Below are 16,356 nucleotides of genomic sequence, written 5' to 3' on the forward strand. Positions count from 1 at the left end.
TAGAAAGCCAAAAGCTAAACATATAATGGTCCTCCTGTCACTAGTGCTGTGATCTGAATGTGAGCGTCCCTTGCCCCTGGAAGAATACAAGGAACTGGATTACATGAGGGATATTGGTGTGGGGGCTAGACAGTTGATGTGTTATATATTCAATTGTGCCTAGGAAAAAACCCACGAAGTTAATAATTGGTGAATATAAGTGAAGGGTGCAAGTGAGTTCCTGTAGCTTCTCTTTGGGTTTGAAATTATTTCAAAATAAATTGTTAAAAATTCTTCCCCTCTCAAAAAATGCACAAAGTTAAATTTATCAATCTTTTTCATCATAATTTTTGGCTTTTAGACTGTGTTTGGAGAAACCTTTATCTTAAGATCATAAGAATATATTCTTTAAATTTTTTTAATGTTTATTTATTTTTGAGAGAGAGATTGACAGAGTGCGAGTGGGGGAGAGGCCGAGAGAAAGAGGGAGACACGGAATCTGGAACAAGCTCCAGGCTCCGAGGTGTCAGCACAGAGCCCAACATGGGGCTCGAACCCATGAGCCATGAGATCATGACTTGAGCTGAAGTATGACGCTTAACTGACTAAGCCACCCAGGCACCCCAAGATCATAAGAATATTAACTCACACTTCTTTCTATAGTTTTATTTATGTTGGAATTTTTGCTCTATCTGGAATTTTGGTGTGGAAGTAGGAAAATAATCCATATTTTACCCCTCATATGTCTAACCAGTGTTCCCCAAAACTTTTATTGAATAATCACTCTTTTCTCACTGCTGTCAAAGGATTTGTTTATTGTGTACTTAAAGTCCTAATATGTTACATGTATATGTGATATTTCTTGATATATCCTGGATATATCCTACATCCTTTGATGTGTCCTTGCGTGTATCTCTCAATACTTATTTACTTCCTCCTCCATAATTTTTCTGGTGATTTTTGACTATTTATTCTTCTAGAAGAACTTCAGAACACTCTAATTTGGGGATTAATTTCAGGCAACACACAAATCAGTTCAAAGGGGTTAACAGGGTATATGCAAGAGTTTGTCATGTAATTGGAGTAAAAGTCAAACAACCAGGCTTTAGTAAGGATTAAAAAATCAAGAAGGACCTAGGTTAATGTTATGGCGATATTTAGACTATTACTCTAGTTTGCCTAATAATTATATGACTTCATCTCAATCATCAGCTCTAAAGTCTAGTTCGGGGCACCTGGGTGGCTCAGTCAGTTAACCATCTGACTCTTGATTTTGGCTCAGGTCATGACCTCAGGGTTTGTGAGATTGAGTCCTGTGTTGGGCTCTGCATTGATGGCACAAAGCCTGCTTGGGATTATCTCTCTCTCTCTGTCTTTCTGTGTTCATTCCTCATTCATACTCTGTCTCTCTCAAAATTAATACATAAACATTTATTTTTTTATTTTTATTTTTTTCAATATAGGAAATTTATTGTCAAATTGGTTTCCATACAACACCCAGTGCTCATCCCAAAAGGTGCCCTCCTCAGTACCCATCACCCACCCTCCCCTCCCTCCCACCCCCCATCAACCCTCAGTTTGTTCTCAGTTTTTAAGAGTCCAATAAGTAAATATTTAAAAAAAATAATAAAATCTAGTTCAAATTCTTAGGAGAAATAATTGAATTGGTCACTGGCTAGCCAATGGATTGGTTCTTCCTGATTCAGGTGCCTGTAGAGGTTGTGTTACAAATATGGCTGCTAGAGACTATTTTCACAAGGGTAAAGTTCTTAGGAAATGAATATATGGGTTTGGCAGATGTTATCAATAATGTCTAGTAAAAGTTTTATGATACTGAATCCTTTAGTCTAAGATCAATGTCTTTCCATTCGTTCAAATCCCTTCCTATGACCCCTCATAGAGTTTTTTTTTAATATTGTCCCTAAATATATGTTTAGGTATTTTATACTTTTTGTCATTTTGAATGGAATCTTCTGCACTATATTTATCAGAATTGTTGATTGGTTATTTTTTGTGTGTAATTATTTTTTGTGGGTAATTATTTTTTTACTTTTAATCAACTACTCTATTGAGTTTTCTGGTTATTTTGAATTGTTGTCACTTTTTTCTCCTGAATTTACTAGGTATAGAGTCATATTTTCTACAAATATTGTTTCTACAAATTGTTCTACAAATATTTCTACAAATATTGTTTTGTTTCTTTATTATATATTCCTATGTTTTATATTCTTTTTAAATTCTAACATCTTTATTATTATCAGAAAGAAACCAGTAAGTTTATTTTCATTTTTTTAAATCAAGGAAAAGGATAGAAATATTGTGTTACATTTTGTGAAGTCTAACAAAAATGTAAAGCAAGATACTGAACTTCTTGTTGAGCTTAACTGGAAATAATCTGCCCAACCATCCCTTCCTTCCTTCCTTCCTTCCTTCCTTCCTTCCTTCCTTCTTTCCTTTACTTCATCCATCCATCCATCATCCATCCATATATGCATACATCCATCCCATAAATGTTTATTGCTGCCTTTTTTATACCATAGATTCATGTGGCTACTTTAAGAAGGACAACACCCCTGCTCCTAAAGACTTTAGATGGAGAAACAGCCACAAAGGCAAGCAATTATAATAGTGTATAAGGCAAAGCACGGGTGTTAATGGAGGCACATAAAAAGGGTACCTACACCAGCCTTAGACAGGCAGGGAAGGAGAGTAAATCTAAAAAGATTTCTAAGGAAATAATTGAATGGAAGAAAGATCACACTCTCAGTAAATGTATTATGCCATTTAGTTGCTTTAAAATTCTTGGGTGTAGCCAGGTCAATATCTTTAGCTGTTAGCCATTCTGAAATCTTCATGAATCTCAAGATTTTCAATTTGCCTTCGCAGCTCACGGGACCAGTGACAGTCTGGGGAACCCGACGCTGGATACAAGTCTGCTGGAGGAATTCTTGGGCAATGATTTCGATCTGGGGGACTTGTAAGTAATGAAAGTACTGCTCTCCATTTGATGTTTTAAAAGTTATGAGATGGTTAAGTGAGCTAGGAAGTGTTCTCTCCTCTTCTCTTTTCCAGAAAGGCATGGATGGAGTTGATGTTTCTTCTATAAATCTTTGGCAGTTTTCACTGAGTGAGGTCAGCTGGGCCTGGAGTTTTCTTTATAGGAAGGTCCTCCCTTTCTAATTCAATATCTTTACTAGATACTGGGCTATTCAGGTTATCTATTGGTAGTTGTCAGCTTAGGCAGTTTTTGTGTTTCAGTGAATTTACTGATTTCATCTAAGTTGTCAAATTCACTGGCATAAAGTTATTCATCATATTCCCTTATTTTACTTTGAATGTCTATAGAATCTGTAGTGATGATCCTTTTGCTGTTCTTGATATTAGCAGTTTGTGTCTTTTTATTATTGATCCATCTGGCAAGAGGTTCATCAGTTTTTCAAACCCTTTGAAGATCCAGCTTTGGTTAAATTTATATTCCTAATCATTTTTCTGTTTTGTATTTCATTGATTTCTGCTCTTATATTCCGATAATAACATAGCTACTTCAGCTTTCTTTTATTTCTAATTTACATACAGTAATATTAAATTTTTATCCTGTATATAGTTTTGTGAGTTTTGACAAATTCATAGAGTTGTAGAACTGCTATCATGATCAGCACAAACAGTAGCTCCCTCACCTGAAACATTTCCCTGATGCTTCATAAGGGAAACTTATCACCCATCCCAAGACCTTAGTGACAGTTGATCTGTTCTCTGTCCCTATAGTTTTGCTTTTCTGGAATGTCACATAAATGAAATCTATGGTATATAACATTTTTAGTATGGCTTCTTTCACTAAGCATAAAGTCTTTGATCGATAGTTCATTCCTTTTTATTGCTGAGAAAGACTCTGTTGACTGTTTATAATACATTTTGTTTATCCACTTGCCCATTGGATTATTTCCAGTTTGGGACAATTACAAATAGCTTCTTTAAATATTAATGCACAGTTTTTTATGTGGTCAAGAATTTTAATTTCTTTTTTTTTATGTTTATTTATTTTTGAGAGACAGAGTGCAAGTGGAGGAGGGGCAGAGAGAGAGGGAGACAGAATCTGAAGCTGGCTCCAGGCTCCGAGCTGTCAGCACAGAGCCTGATGCGAGGCTCAAACTCACAAGCTGAGATCATGATCCAAGCCAAAGTCAGACACAACTGATTGAGCCACCCAGGTGCCCCAAGAGTTTTAATTTCTATAGGGTAATATTTAGAATAAAGACTCCTGGGTCGTATTTTAAGTGTAAGCCTAACTTTATAGAAATTGCCAAATTTTCTAGCGTGGCCATACCATTTGCCATTACCACCTGCAGCATATGAGACATCCAATTGCTTCTCTTTATTGCCAGTTCTTGGTATTATCAGTTTAAAATTTTTTTCTTATAGCTGTTCTGTAATATAAAGCCATTCTATAGTGGTATCTCACTGTGTTTTAACTTGCATTTTCCTAATGATGGATGATGTTGAGTATCATTTAATGTGCTTGTTTGCTATTTGTATGTTTTCTTTGGTAAAGTGTCTGTTCAAATTTTATGCCCATTGAAGTTTTCTTACCTTTGAGTTTAGAGAATTGTTTAAATATTCTGGATATAAGAACTTCGTTGGGTGTGTGATTTGTGAATATTTTCTCCCAGTCTGTAACTTTTCATTCTTTTAAGTGTCTTTCCCAGAACAAAAGTTTAAAAATTAAAAAAAAAATTTTTTTAACATTTATTCATTTTTGAGAGACAGAGAGAGACAGAGCATGAGTGGGGGAGGGGCAGAGAGAGAGGGAGACACAGAATCTGAAGCAGGCTCCAGGCTCTGAGCTGTCAGCACAGAACCCAATGCAGGGCTCGAACTCACGAACTGTGAAATCATGACCTGAGCCGAAGTCAGATGCTCAACTGGACTGAGCCACCCAGGTGCCCCTAAAATTTTTATAATGTCCAATTTATCCATTTTTTTCCTATACAGTTTAAGCTTTGTATCTATGCAATATAGATACTGCCTACTCTAAGTTCCCCCAAATTTACTTCTGTTTCCTTCTAAAAGTTTTAGAGTTTTACATTTTACTTTTAGGCCTATGATCCATTTTGAGTTAATTTTTGTGTAAAGTTTGAGATATAAATTGAGATTAATTTCCTTGTGTATGGATGTCCAATTATTCCAGATTTATTTTTTTTATAACCATTCTCCATTGAATTACTTTTAGTAAAAAATCAGTAGCATTTTTTATCTAGCAAAAAATCAATTGGCCATATTTATGTAGATCTATATCTAGACAAATATTCTGTTCCATTGATCTATGTGCCATCATTTTGCCAATACTACACTATCTTTTTTTTTTTTTTTTTTTAATTTTTTTTTTTTTCAACGTTTATTTATTTTTGGGACAGAGAGAGAGACAGAGCATGAATGGGGGAGGGTCAGAGAGAGAGAGGGAGACACAGAATCGGAAACAGGCTCCAGGCTCTGAGCCGTCAGCCCAGAGCCCGACGCGGGGCTCGAACTCACAGACCGCGAGATCGTGACCTGGCTGAAGTCGGACGCTTAACCGACTGCGCCACCCAGGCGCCCCAATACTACACTATCTTTAAGAGATATATTTTCTGGCTAGAAATCTCCCCCCTTTTCAGCCCTGAGAAATAGAATAGAAACAGATGAGGGAGAGGGAGAAGATGAGAGAAAAAAAAAAAAACAACTCTGTCTCACAGTGAAGATAAATCAGACATAAAATGAGGCAGTGGGAATATAGGATATGACTAATAAAGAACATCTTTTTTTTTTTAATAAATGTCTTCTCATTTGCAAATATCCTCTTTTAATGTGTATTTTTGAAAGAGAGAGAGAGAGAGAGAGAGAGCAGGGGAGGGGCAGAGAGGGAGAGAGGGAGACATAGAATCCAAAGCAGACTCCAGGTTCTGAACTGACGACACAGAACCTGACATGGAGCTTGAACCCACATTCTGCAAGATCATGACCTGAGCTGAATTTGGGCATTTAACCCAGCTGAGCCACCCAGGCACCCCAGGGAATTTCTATTTTTTTTTTTTCAACGTTTATTTATTTTTGGGACAGGGAGAGACAGAGCATGAACGGGGGAGGGGCAGAGAGAGAGGGAGACACAGAATCGGAAACAGGCTCCAGGCTCTGAGCCATCAGCCCAGAGCCCGACACGGGGCTCGAACTCACGGACCGCGAGATCATGACCTGGCTGAAGTCGGACGCTTCACCGACTGCGCCACCCAGGCGCCCCGGGAATTTCTATTTTTAAGGGATATATTTTCTGCACATAAAAATTCCCCCCTACTTTTCAGCCCTAAGAGACAGAATAGAAACAGATGAGGAAAAGGGAGAAGATGAGAAACAAAACAAAACTCTGATTTCTATCTTGGTTATTGTGCTTTTATTATAAGGCTTGAAATCATATAGTGTAAGTGCTCCAAATCTGTCTTTTTCAAAATTTTGGCTATTCTAGTTCCTTTGATTTCTCATATAAACATTGGAATTATCTTGTTAGTATCTGTACAGTCCTTCTGGGATTTTGATTAGAACTGTATTAAGTTCAGAGATCCATATGTGGAAAGTTGGTATCTTAACAAAATTGAATCTTCTGATCCATCAACATGGTATATCTCTCCATTTATTTAGGCCTTCTTTGATTTCTTTCATCAATGTTTTATACATTTCAGCATGTAAATCCTGCACATATTTTGTTAGATTTATGTCTAAATGTTTCATGTTTCTCTTTGAGGCATTATAAATAATAGTTTTTTTCCTCAGTTTTAGGTTCCAATTATTCATTACCAACATATAAAAATAGTATTGATATTTATATATTGGTTAGGTCCTGCAACTTAATGAAGTCATTTATTAGTTCTAAGATCTTTTTTTTTTTTTTTTTATAGATTTTTGGGGATTTTCTGTGTTTACAATGATGTCATATGCAAATTAGGACAGTTGTATATCCCAAACTCTATGCCTTCAGATACTTCTTTTTTTTCTTTTTTCTTTTTTTTTTTTGCTTTATTGCACTGGGTAGGACTTTGGGTATAATGTTGAATAGAGAAGTAGAGACAGCAGATGTACTTGCCCTGTCCCTGATCTAAGAGGGCCATTACTCAGTTTTTTAAAATTATTGAGTATGATACAATGCTTTTTTCCCCCTTTAAAATGTCTTTTTATTTATTTTGAAAGAGACAGAGCGTAAACAGGGAAAGGGCAGAGAGAGAGGGAGAGAGAGAATCCCAAGAAAGCTCTGTGCTGTCAGCACAGATCCTGATGCAAGGCTCAAACCCACAAACCATGAGATCATGACCTGAGCCAAAACTAAGAGTTGCTTAACTGACTGAGCCACCCAGGTGCCCCAGTGCTTTTTTTTTTTTTTTTTTTTAAATTTTTTTTTAACGTTTATTTATTTTTGAGACAGAGAGAGACAGAGCATGAACGGGGGAGGGGCAGAGAGAGAGGGAGACACAGAATCAGAAACAGGCTCCAGGCTCTGAGCCATCAGCCCAGAGCCCGACGCGGGGCTCGAACTCACAGACCGCGAGATCGTGACCTGAGCTGAAATCGGACGCTTAACCGACTGCGCCACCCAGGCGCCCCCTTTTTTTTTTTTAACTGAGGGAGATTCTCTTCTGCTCCTGCTTCCTCTCCTTAACTTTTAAATTTTGAACAAACCTTATATTCCTGGGATAAACCTCAGTTTGTTGTGAGGTATTGTCTTTACACGTTGCTAGGTTCAATTTGCTAGTATTATGTTGAGGATTTTGCACCTACATTCATGAGGGTATTGATCTGAAGTTTTCATAGATGGTGTTTTTCTGGCTTTGGTGTCAGGGTAAAATAGCTTCTTAAAATTATTTGGGAAGGGTTCCACCCTTTTAAATTCTCTGGGTAAGATTGTGTGGAATTGGATTTATTTCCTCTTTAAATATTTGGTAGACTTAACCAGTGAAACCATCTTTGCCTGTAGTTTGCTTTGTTGGAAGATCTTAACTACAGATTAAATTTATCCAATAGATATAAGACTATTCATGTTATCTCTTTCTGCTTAGTGATTTTGGTAGTTTGTCTTCCTTCTCTGTTGCTCCCAAGGAGTAAGTCCATTTCAAATATGGACACAGTTCAGAATATTTCTTATTAGCCCTTTACAGACTCTGAGTCTGTACTGATATTTCCTCTTCTGTTCATCATATTGATAATATGCTTCTTTTATCTTTTTTTTTCTTGATCAATCCGGTTAGACACTTAAAAGTTTTATTAGCAGCTTTTGGTTTCATTGATTTTCTGTATTGTGCTAGTTTTCAGTAGCACTGATTTTTACTCTTTATTTCTTCTTTTGCTTGCTTTAGGTTCAGTTTGCTCTTCTTTTGCTAGTTTCTTAATGTGGAAACTTAGTTCCTGATTTGAGATCATTCTTTGTTTTCTAATATAAGCATTTGATGTGTACGTTTCCCTCTCTCTATGGCTTTAGCTGCCTGCTTCAGTTTTTGACATATTTTAATTTTCTTCAGGCTTAAAATATTTCCTAATTTTCCTGAGGCCACCTCTTTGACTCATGGGTTGCCAGAATTGTGCTTCTTAATTTCCAAATTTGTGTGATTTTTTTCTATGTTTTTCTGTTACTGATTTCAAGTTTATTTCTCTTATGGACAGAGAACATAATTTGTATGATTCCAATTCTTTTAAATTTGTTAAGGCTTGCTTCATGACCCAAGATAGAGTCTATCTTGGTAAATTTTCCATGTTCACTTGAAAAGAATGTGCATTCTGCTATTGTTGGGTAATATCTTCTATAAATGCTAATTAGGTTAAGTTGGTTGACATTGTTGTTCAGGTTATCTCTATCCTTGCTGATTTTTTACTGCTTTCATCTATTAGTGTGAGAGGAATATTAAGCCTTCAAGAATGATTGTGGATTTAGAATTCATACTTCTTTCCCCAACACTTAAAAAATTTTGACCTACTGTCTTCCGACCTCCATGGTTTCTGATGAGAAATAGACAGTTATTTGAATCATTTTTCCTTTGCATATGTCATTTTTCTCTGACTGGGAGATATGTTATCTTTGGTTTTCAGCAGTTTTATTATGATGTGGCTGGGTATGGGCATAGTTTTCTTTGAGATTATATTGTTTGGGATTATATTGTTTCTGAATTTGTAAATTTATAGCACATTTGTATGTGCTGAATTTGTAAATTTTCAGGACATCCAGGAAGTTTTCAGCTATTATTTCTTCATATTTGTTTTTCTGTAATAATGTCTTTCTTACATGTTTTTAGGACTCCAGTGATACAAATGTTAGACCTTTGATACTGTATGGGTTCCTTGAGTCTCAGTTGACTTATTTTTTCAATTTCTTTTCTTTCTGTTGTTCAAATTAGATAATTTCTATTGATTCACTGTCTTTAAGTTCACTGACCCTCCTCTGTTATTTTCATTTTGTTATTAACCCTATCTTGGCATACCTGAAAATGCCCTCCCTCTTCTCCCCTGTGAAAAGAATGAAACCAGACCTGAATCTCAGTAATGAGAAAACCTATTTGTGGATATCTCTGGTACCTGGCTCTTGCTGCTGTTTGCCAACAAGAACATCCTTGCCAAATGACCATGGAAAAAGGGCAGCTCAACATTTTGCAAGCTAGTTAAACACACACACACACACACACACACACACACACACACACAGCTAGTGGGTTGCCAAATGTGTGAGCCCACACTCTGAGCCAGCTCTTCTGCTGTAGGCACTGCGTGGGTTGAACCTAGACACTAATTACCCTTGTGCCTGCCCTCACATTCCCCCTCACTCCATCCAAACCACTGATGTGAGTCCCTGTAGGAAGACTGGGCAGGATGTATCCTTTCCATCTCTGGCCTGGAAACAATCTGCCAGAAATTGTCTAGTCTCTCTTCTATGTAACTGCTCCTTAAGAGAAAGTACAGCTAATTTTACCAGGGTTCTAATCATCTGGATCACATTTATAACTAGCAGAAAGAATATTGACTGTTTGGTGGGGAGAAGTGAACAAACGTCTTATTCAAAGAATGGTCTTCTTATCTGGGAAGTCTGAAATCTGCCATATGATCTTAGTCTCCATGATAATAATGGTCCTTCCTGTAGAACCAGAGTTATCTCCTCATGGGCTATCACTATTGGTAACCAGATTCATTCTCTACCTTTAGGGGTGGTTGGGTGTAAGAGAGGTAGAGGAGGGAATTAATATCGTTGAGCGCTTACCAAGCAATGGGAAATGTTCTTTGTGTTTTACATATTCATTTATTTAATTACACATTTGATTTTTATTTTACACATTCCATTCTCTGAACAAATTTGCCAAATAGAAACAATAATATCTACATTTTATAAATATGGAGGTGGAGTGAGAGTAAGTCCACAGGTCAATAAGTGGCAAAGCTGGGATTAAAATGTACCTGGCTCTCCAACACATGCCCTTTCTTCTATATGCAGCTTTTACATTAATTAGGTGATATTTAGGAGGATGTGAATCTCAGGGAAATACATTCAATGCATCTAAAATTATCTGACAAAAGATGTGACTCAGGATGGATCTGAGCCATAGTTTGCAAAGATTGTCAGAGTTCATGCCCATTAAAGAAAAGTCCTATGACCAGATAACCTGTCATTGCTTGATAAAAACTGCTCAGCTGCATGTAGTTAAATGAGGCTGCAATAAAAGTCAGAGAGAGAACAAGTGGAAACAGTTCCAGTCCATGACCATGGGGCTGTTCAGGTGGTTCAATGATGATTACATCTGTGCAGCCTATTCAAATATTCCAAGTGTTGAGTATTTCTAAATACCCGGCTCTTTTTTGCAGGTTATTGCATTTCTCATAACAGCCCTGAGATGTGGGTTTTCTTGCCTGGGCTCACAGCTAATAAGTAGCAGATCTGGGGTTGAAACCTGAGTTTCTACCAATCCTGAGTTACTTCCTCTCTATTATATTGCCTATGAATTGTGCCTTAAAAAAATGTCAGTGACAACTCTTTTCCTAAGCGATCTGAGACTACTGGGCTGCAAAATTGATGAGAGCCAGTTTAAATCTCATAGGGAGATTTTCATGTCTCAGTCATATTAGAAAATGGAATTGGAATTATTGGCCCTGTAAAACAGGTACCCCTAAATGCTGTATGGAAAACTGGTCCCATGAGATGTTGTGGGAAAAAAATAAAAGTTCATGGGCACCTGGGTGGCTCAGTCGGTTAAGTGTCCAACTTCAGCTCAGGTCATGATCTCATGGTTCGTGAGTTCAAGCCCTGCATCAGGCTCTGTGCTGACAGCTTGAAGCCTGGAGCCTGCTTCAGATTCTGTATCTCCCTCTTTCTCTGCCCCTCCCCCCACTCATGCTCTGTCTCACTCTCTCTGTCAAAATAAATAGACATTAAACATTTTTTAAATAAAAAAATAAAAGTTCCATGATGAGCAAATGAACTTATGACCATGGTGAGCTTAAAAAAAATATTAAATGAACTTCACTGCAGGACTTTTCAGAGCTTTTGATATGCTAATGTGCAACTGAAGAAGGGAAATGGTATGCAGTGTTTCTCAAATTTATTTGGCCATGAACCCCTTTTGGGAGGCATACACTCATACATGAGCACTGGGATATGCTGCTCAGGACTTTCTCATCTTTCTGTGTAAATCTAATTGGTATGTTGAGCTGGGACAGTCCTGTCAGCACATGGAAATTTCTAAATATTGCCCTTAACCCTTTGTTTCCTTGTGTGGCAGAGTCCAGGGCAGCTGTCTGCCCAGGAGGAGCAGGCTGAAGTCCTCTGATTTCCCTAGGTTAGCCAGCCAGTTACCTACTAGGTACACAGGTAAGCTGTGGTGGACATACTGGGAAATGTCTAGGTGTGGAGAGCTGCTTGAAGGGAGGGTGGGTAGAGCTTTAAAGGATAGCATAAACCCTGGAGAATTCAGGAAAAAAGGACAAGAAGTGTATGTGTGTGTGAGTGTGTGTGTGTGTGTGTGTGTGTGTGTGTGTGTGTAAAAGGAAGACTCCGGAAAAGGGAGTAGTGAATCTGAAAACAGGCTTTATTTCTTTCAAAATGCCCAGAGGTTCACCTGCTTCCTTTCTTTTCTCTAAGTGTGGGTCAGGGAGCAGCAGCACCCGTATCACCTGTGAGCCAGAAATGTAGCATCTCAGACCTTACCCTGGAAAAGCTGAATCAAAATCTGCATTTTTCATGAGATCCCCATGGGATTCACATGCACATTATAATTTGAGAAGAAGCCCTGCTTTAGGTCACATAAACATGCCTCCTTCCCCATCCCCTCCTATGTTCCAATCCAAATGATTTAGCATGGTTTGAGTAAGTGTGCTCTGTGGGGGTCATATCATATCAGGCTTTAAGCTGGCCTTGGGGTCCTGATTGTGGAGTAAGAGAGAACTAGATGAGGGCACTGAGGTAACACCTATTCACAGGTTTGAATGGGTGACTTCACAGGAGGGGGACCTTAAAGGCACATTAAGTCTGTGAGGAATCAACTGCAATCAATATTTCATTCTCATGATGGAGCTTATTCTGGGTTTTACTTAGGACTTGGCTCATTGGGGTTGGACGGCAAAATGAGCTAGGAGTCAATGACCAGCTGCGTGCTTTCGTTCTGCCGCCAGTGGAGTGGGGCTGATAAGCTCTTTACTGTGGTGTTGTGAAAGGGGTGAGGTAACGTGTAGTTCTGTGAGAAGAACTTGTCAAAGGCTGTGTGACCAGCTTGGCTTCTGGGTTCAAACTGATGCAGTAGAAGAAGGCTAAACAGAATCCTGTGCTGAAACATTACTGGCAGTGTCTCCATTCTAAAGATATTTGTGGGAAGTGAAATCACCTATAGTAATGAATTTGATTAGGAGAGTCTGTATTTATTTAATTTATTTTAATTTTTTTTAATGTTCATTTATTTTTGAGAGAGAGAGAGACAGAGTGCAAGCAGGGCAGGGGCAGAGAGAGAGAGACAGAATCCGAAGCAGGCTCCAGGTTCTGAGCTGTCAGCACAGAGCCTGATGCAGGGGCTCAATCTCACGAACCACAAGATCGTGACCTGAGCCGAAGTCAGATGCTTAACCCACTGACCCACCCAGGCACCCCAGGATAGTCTGTATTTAAATCACTGTGTTCGTTAGAGCATTAACTCTGGTGGGAGACCATTTGACTCCAGCTTGACTACTTGCCAGATGAATAACCTTGGGCAAGTTATTTAACTGCATCAAGACTTAGTTTCTTTGCCTGTGGAATAGGGGCATAACTTTTCCTGTGATGGTCCAGAGCTTCGATAAGATAACACATGCAAAGGGGGAGCTCAGTGCTTGGACCAGAACAGGTTCTCCATAAAAGTTTATTTCTAAAGCAGCAGAGGAGTGGTGGTAAGAGGCTCAGGGTCCTTGCAGTTTGCCAATAAAGGGCTGAAGGGGTGGGGTGACATCATACTTCCTTTGCCTTGTCAAGAAATTATTTTCTTGGGCTACCTTATCTGCTGACAACATTTCTGCCAAGACTCTTGCTCATCCCAACTTCCAGGTAGTGGGTACAAGCTCTAACCAAGCTCGATCAAGTATTTATTGTGTGCCTGTGACACGTTCACTACCGGGGCACTATGCAGCACACACACACACACACACACACACACACACACACACACACTCACTCACACATATATACACACAGTATTAAGACATATTCTTAATGCAGATATCCATGTGGGAGGGTAAATCACATACTTAAAACATTGGAGAAAGCATTTTCAATAGCAGTTATTTCTCTAGTTGGTTGATGGGGTACAACAGTGAACCAAACAGATGAAATCGCTGCTAATGGTTTACCAAGGGCAGTGTGTTGGGAAGCAGTCTTCCCTGGCAGGACACCCAGGAAGTTTTCTCTGAGTTGGTGGTGCATGGTGATGATAAAAAGCACACTGGCTTTTTGTAGGTTTAAGTATTGTTTTTAAGTTCCCAACAGACAATGCATTTCCTTATTGCCTGTTCCTGGGGTGAGCTGTTCCCCTGCCTTCACTCTTGATGCTCCACTGCTGTCATTCTGCTGTAGTGGGAAAAGAAAGACAATGGCATATGTCAGAATAATGGCAAATAATGGCAGAATTTAGTGTAAAGTCATTCAGTAAGATGAAGAAAAATAAGCATTAGAAGGTGAAGGAATAGGAAAAGGGGGTAGGGAGGCCATTATTTTTGATTGGGTGGTCAGGAAAGCCATCTTTAAATATATGAATATATATGAATATATATATGTTATATATATGAATATATATATAACATATATATAACCTATATATATATATAACTTATATATATAAATATAGGTTATATATATATATATATATATATATATATATATAAATCAATATGAATGACTGCTTTTTTATACAACATATGACCATAAATATGTTATATATATATATAACAGGTTATATATACAACATATGACCATAAATATGTTACATATATATAACCTGTTATATATATATAACATATTTATGGTCATATGTTGTATAAAAAAGCAGTCATTCATATTTATTAAGTACCAACTCTGTACCAAGCACTGTGCCGAGTTGAGATCACTGTGCAATAGAGTTTAAGAGAAGGCGCAGTTGGTGTGTGAAGGCACTAGGGGAGTCATCAAAGAAAACTGGGGATTGGATTGTGAGTAATCCCAGCTGGGCATTCACATGAAGCCCATGTCTCAATACTGTATTTCCCACGCAGTGCCTGGTATAGTCATGAGGACATAGTAGCCACTCAATAAAAACTTGGTCAAGCCTGGTTACAATCTGAGAGAAATATTGGCTGCTTTGGGCACAGTATGCAGTTGTCATGGATATACATATAATCTCACCAGCTGGAAAGAAGAGTCTATTTTTCACTCCCTCCTTCAGTTTGCATAGCATTCAACCCCCAGGAGACCATATTTATCCATATATCCTCCCAAACACAGAAACAAATTATATATCTGAGAAGAGGAGATTTAGAAGGCAAATTATTCATTTTTTATTAGTAGCTAAGAATCTCTTGGTTATTACAACTATCTCCTACAGAAGGTGGAGACAAAGATGACCACTGAAGGAGTGATCCATGATTCTGTTCCTTTCCAAGTCCACTTCATGGAAATCACTTTAGCATAATAGGAAAATTCAGAGCACAAAGGCCAAAACAGTCTAATATGCATGACTGGGTGTAAAGAGGAGATTAACAGCTCGTTAACAGTCCCAAACAAAAGTATTTTTCTTAAAGTTAACTATTGCCTTTGTTTTAACAATTTGCTCAGTTTCAGAGGTAGCTGTCATTACTTCTTCCTTCAGATTCTCTTAAAAGGACTGTAAACTTTTTCTCAATACTATAAAATGCATCAAGCATGGAATGCAATGAAATAAAGGAGTAGCTGTGGTGAGTTTTGGAAGGGAGTAAACTGTAAGGAAAGCATTAAAAAATGTCAGTGTTTTCATTTTGAAACCATCACCATATGTTGCTGCCCCTCAACACAGGGACCTTTGATTCTCCATGCCTGTATTCCTACATAAAATGTTCCATGCCATATTTCTCGAGTGAATTGATAATTTACTTCCGATTTTTAATTTTTATTAACGTTATTGAATTCGGTGGTGCCACTAATGTAGAGGTAACAAGTGCCTAGAATCTTGAATGTGGAATTGTGAAATCACAGAGCCAATCAAAAAATTTAATTTATAAATCTATAGAAGTGATACATGTGCAGAATTTAAGAAGTCAAATAGAACTGTGGGTATATGGCTTATAATGAAAGTCAGCAATCCTCTGCCCTAGTTTTCACCATGTTTCTGAGTCTGGCTCTCCTAGAGGCAGATACTTTCCAACTCTTTTAGAGATTTCTATCACTTTATATCGGAATGGTGTTTTATATTGCTATGCTTGCTTTATGTATTTTAGAACTTAATATCATCTTCAGGGAGGATTTAACTTTTTTAAAAAAAAAATTTTTTTTTCAACATTTATTTACTTTTTGGGACAGAGAGAGACAGAGCATGAACGGGGGAGGGGCAGAGAGAGAGGGAGACACAGAATCGGAAACAGGCTCCAGCCTCTGAGCCATCAGCTCAGAGCCCGACGCGGGGCTCGAACTCACGGACCGCGAGATCGTGACCTGGCTGAAGTCGGACGCTTAACCAACTGCGCCACCCAGGGGCCCCGGATTTAACTTTTTTATACCACGTCTGACATCCACTTCTAGCACCGGCCTCCCAATATCATAAAGTTGTATAAAATTTTTGGTTAGGTCAGTAGCCAGGGCTTACGTTATTATCACTATGCGTTCACATATTATTTATTACAATTATATTTTCTTTCTTGAAC

The 16,356-nt window shown here is 38.1% G+C and overlaps 1 protein-coding gene across 5 annotated transcripts in view; it reads left to right on the plus strand.

Moving 5' to 3' along the window:
- Nucleotides 1-16,356, plus strand: part of MYRFL (myelin regulatory factor like) — a 134,954-nt gene that overhangs the window by 29,288 nt on the left and 89,310 nt on the right. For all 5 annotated transcript variants that reach the window (XM_045465388.1, XM_045465391.1, XM_045465389.1 and 2 more), the window contains exon 2: nucleotides 2,866-2,956. In XM_045465388.1, the coding sequence (XP_045321344.1) occupies nucleotides 2,866-2,956 (91 nt within the window). The remainder of the gene's footprint in view (nucleotides 1-2,865; nucleotides 2,957-16,356) is intronic.

This window comes from Leopardus geoffroyi, chromosome B4, assembly GCF_018350155.1.
Source record: "Leopardus geoffroyi isolate Oge1 chromosome B4, O.geoffroyi_Oge1_pat1.0, whole genome shotgun sequence".
NCBI classification, from domain to species: domain Eukaryota; kingdom Metazoa; phylum Chordata; class Mammalia; order Carnivora; family Felidae; genus Leopardus; species Leopardus geoffroyi.